Raw genomic sequence first — 3,663 nt, forward strand, 5'->3', positions numbered from 1 at the left:
TGTGTGTGTGTGTGTGTGTGTGTGTGTGTGTGTGTGTGTGTGTGTGTGTGTGTGTGTGTGTGTGTGTGTGTGTGTGTGTGTGTGTGTGTGTGTGTGTGTGTGTGTGTGTGTGTGATGATGGAGAATTGTGGGGGGAAAAGAACAGAAAAACAACCTGATGAGGAACGATTACCAAATGTGGAACCATCTGTCACTCTTTTTAGAGAACATGCAAAATAGTTTCCATGACAGGTCACACGTGATTCATGAATTATTTTTTGGTGGCCAAATTGTTAAAGGAAATTAGGCTGGCTTAACATACATTGAGATGGCAGGTAGCCTAGTGGTTAAGAGTGTTTAGAGCGTAACCGAAAGGTTGCTGGTTCGAATCATCGAGCTGACTCAGTGAAAAATCTGTAGTTGTGCCCTTGAGCAAGGCACTTAACTCTTGTTGCTCTGGATAAGAGTGTCTGCTAAACGACTCAAATTAAAATATGCATTGGGCTTGCTGCTGGGTGAGATTGAAAATTCTACCATTCTTTCAAAGTCCTGCCATTATTTCAAACCTAATGCTGCTCTGCTTTTTCAATTGATAGAATAATAAACGAGTTAGTCTTATAAGGCTCTGTATTGTCCTGAGTCAGTAGACTCAAGTATGAAAAGGTCAACAACCTCACTGCTGTTCCCCTTTAAGGAGGTGAGGAATGGTATTTTGGTTATTGTAGTACATAAGTAAATACTTTTATAATCTCTCACAATGATATGAAATGTAAGACTTGTGATGGAACATAGTATCATAACAAATATCATACACATTTCATATGAGTTATATTTTTATATAATAACGATGTGTTTGGGTGAAGATAAATACCAATATTACATGATTAAACCACATTTCCCACAATGCCGCGCGTCACGAACTGAAGCGTTTTCCTTTGCGGACGTGTGTGAAAGATATCCGTAAATGGGGAGTTGGAGAGAAATGTGCGGTTGTGCATACAGAGTACCCCTCACTTAAAATTGTATTCGACTTTCTATTTTTGTTATTTTTATGTGAAGTTAGAACATATATTTCACCAGGTGTAATCAATCATTCTCACCGAGAGAGGGACAGACAGGATCAACGGCAGCTGTGCTTGGAGCCCAGCCTGCTAAACGCTAGCTAGCAAGCGCGAGACTAGTGTGGAATTACAGGACAGTACTTCACGGGCTTTATGATGCCTCGCGACAACATGACCTCCCTCGTTCAGAAAATTGGTAGACAGGCGCTTGTAACTTTTAGAAACCCATCTTTGGTAGGTGATAAAGCGTTTTTGGATAATCAAGGTAAACTCCAAAGCCTCATGACCGAAATCAGAGCTGCGGATCTGAAGATTGCTCCAAGGAAAGTTGACTGCGCGACTACACCTCTGCCACACAATCCCCCGGTCACATACATGCACATATGCGAGACAGACCAATTCAGCATGGGGGTGTTTCTGCTGAAGAGCGGTGCTTCCATCCCCTTGCACGACCACCCGGGAATGCACGGCATGTTAAAAGTTATTTATGGCAAGGTCAGGATCACCTGTTTTGACAGGTTGGACAAATCAACTAACGTGGCCAGTGACACGCAATTCAAACCTCCCCTGCTACCTTTCCAAAGAGATGCGCTGAGGACGTCAATACTCCGGTCGGTCGGGGAGTTTACAGAAGAGAGTGGCCCGTGTATTTTGACCCCTGACCGAGACAACCTTCATCAAATCGACGCAGTCGAGGGACCCACTGCTTTCCTCGATATTCTGGCACCACCATATGATCCAGATGACGGTAGAGACTGTCATTATTACAAAGTTCTAGAGCTGCCTCGGACTCGGAGGACAAAAAGGCTGTGGCTCAGGGGCAAAAAGAAGTTTGGCTCATGGAAGTACCGCAACCTTCTGATTTTTGGTGTGGTGGTGAACCTTACCCCGGCCCTGAAGTCAACATCTGAAGCGCACTATGAACTCTGAATTGAACCATTGATTCTCAGGGCTGTGTCACAACATGGTGTAAATGTATGATGGTCATAATTCCTACAATGATGGATTATTATGGAATGGATATCACTCACTGGGGTGTGTATTGGGAGAACATGTGTGAACTAAAAGCACTTCTACTAAAGTTGGACAAATGCTCACAATCGTCTCTTCAGTTTGGGGGTTGGCCAGCCACTATGCATTTAGCCTGTAATGAAAGTAGTTACTCAGTTGATAAATTGTGATCTTTGTACATCATCTCTAATGTATTTTAAATGACACCAAGCTTATCATGTCTTGAAATGAACTGAAATCATACATAAAACAACATTTCTAAGAAGAAAATCATGAGGGATTCAAGAATTCACTAAATGGGCTAGGCTGTAATACACAACTAATTGGTATATACAGCCTGAAACGAATGCCTGAAGAATTGTGTAAGTGTTCCTTACAAGCCAGAATGTTGAATCAAATAACATTTAAAATTACTCAACCAGTTGTCTGTGAGGTTTATTCTTCGGCTGCTCTAAATTTGAGACAATATCCAAAGGAAATGTTGTTTACCCAACTTGTTAAAGAGCTGGAAGGTATATTGTTCAGTTCCGGGCACTGAGATAAAAATAGTTTACATTGGATTTTCCATTTTATTTAGTCAATAGCTGTTGAACCAAGCATGCCATGACAATGAAAATTATATTCTGAATCGGGAAGATGGAGAGCAATCCACACCTTTGTGAGATTTTTATTTATTTATATTCAGATTTCAAGCCTTCAACAAAAATATAGTGTGCAATGTCCTCCATCCTCCCCTGATCCATAATATACAATTGTCATTGCCTAACTTGACCTCTATGCCGAACCTGAACCATATATCAACTGGCTCTCTAAAAAGATTGGTTAAGCAACTGAAGGACAAACCTAACAGACAAGCGGTAGAGTAAGTTTAAATGTAATTTTATTAAACATTCTGGCTTGTATGGAACATTTACATGATTTTGAAGGCATTACTTTCAGGGTGGGGCTGTAATTGTGTATTACAGCCTGATTAATCTGATTAATCAAATGACAAGTCATAATTTACTATAGGTATGTTTTGATTGGATCAAACTACATTCTTTGAGATTGGGACATGGGTTACTGAATAATTATCTTAAACATTGCTTAGTTAATCGAGCTTCACCAATTAAACTTAATCCCCATAATAACTTTGCTTGCTTCATCAATTTGGGAATTTAGCTCATATTTGGCAGAGCGCTATTGAGTTCATTGCTTGCAGCTTAGGGGCCTCTTGTGGACATACTGAGTATTACCTGAGAAGGACAATGTGACTAGTAGAATACTGTATAGAGCATAGGCTTCCCTTGACCTAAACTTGACAAAAAAAGAAACGTTCCTATTTTAGGACCCTGTCTTTCAAAGATAATTTGTAAAAATCCAAATAACTTCACAGATCTTCATTGTAAAGGGTTTAAACACTGTTTCCCATGCTTGTTCAATGAACCATAAACAATTAATGAACATGCACCTCTGGAATGGTCGTTAAGACACTAACAGCTTACAGACGGTAGGCAATTAAGGTCACAGTTATGAAAACTTAGGACACTAAAGAGGCCTTTCTACTGCCTGAAAAACACCAAAAGAAAGATGCCCAGGGTCCCTGCTCATCTGCGTGAACGTGCCTTAGGCA

General features: G+C 40.5%; 1 protein-coding gene across 1 annotated transcript; it reads left to right on the forward strand.

The window, feature by feature from the left end:
• Positions 1-899: 899 nt before the first annotated feature.
• LOC106607859 (2-aminoethanethiol dioxygenase-like) lies at positions 900-3,178 on the forward strand. The gene is given in 2 exon segments (XM_014205301.2): positions 900-1,827; positions 1,830-3,178. Coding segments are annotated over 2 exon segments (756 nt in total). The 5' UTR covers positions 900-1,193; the 3' UTR covers positions 1,952-3,178.
• Positions 3,179-3,663: the final 485 nt, after the last annotated feature.

Source organism: Salmo salar, chromosome ssa01 (assembly GCF_905237065.1).
Source record: "Salmo salar chromosome ssa01, Ssal_v3.1, whole genome shotgun sequence".
In the NCBI taxonomy this organism is placed as follows: domain Eukaryota; kingdom Metazoa; phylum Chordata; class Actinopteri; order Salmoniformes; family Salmonidae; genus Salmo; species Salmo salar.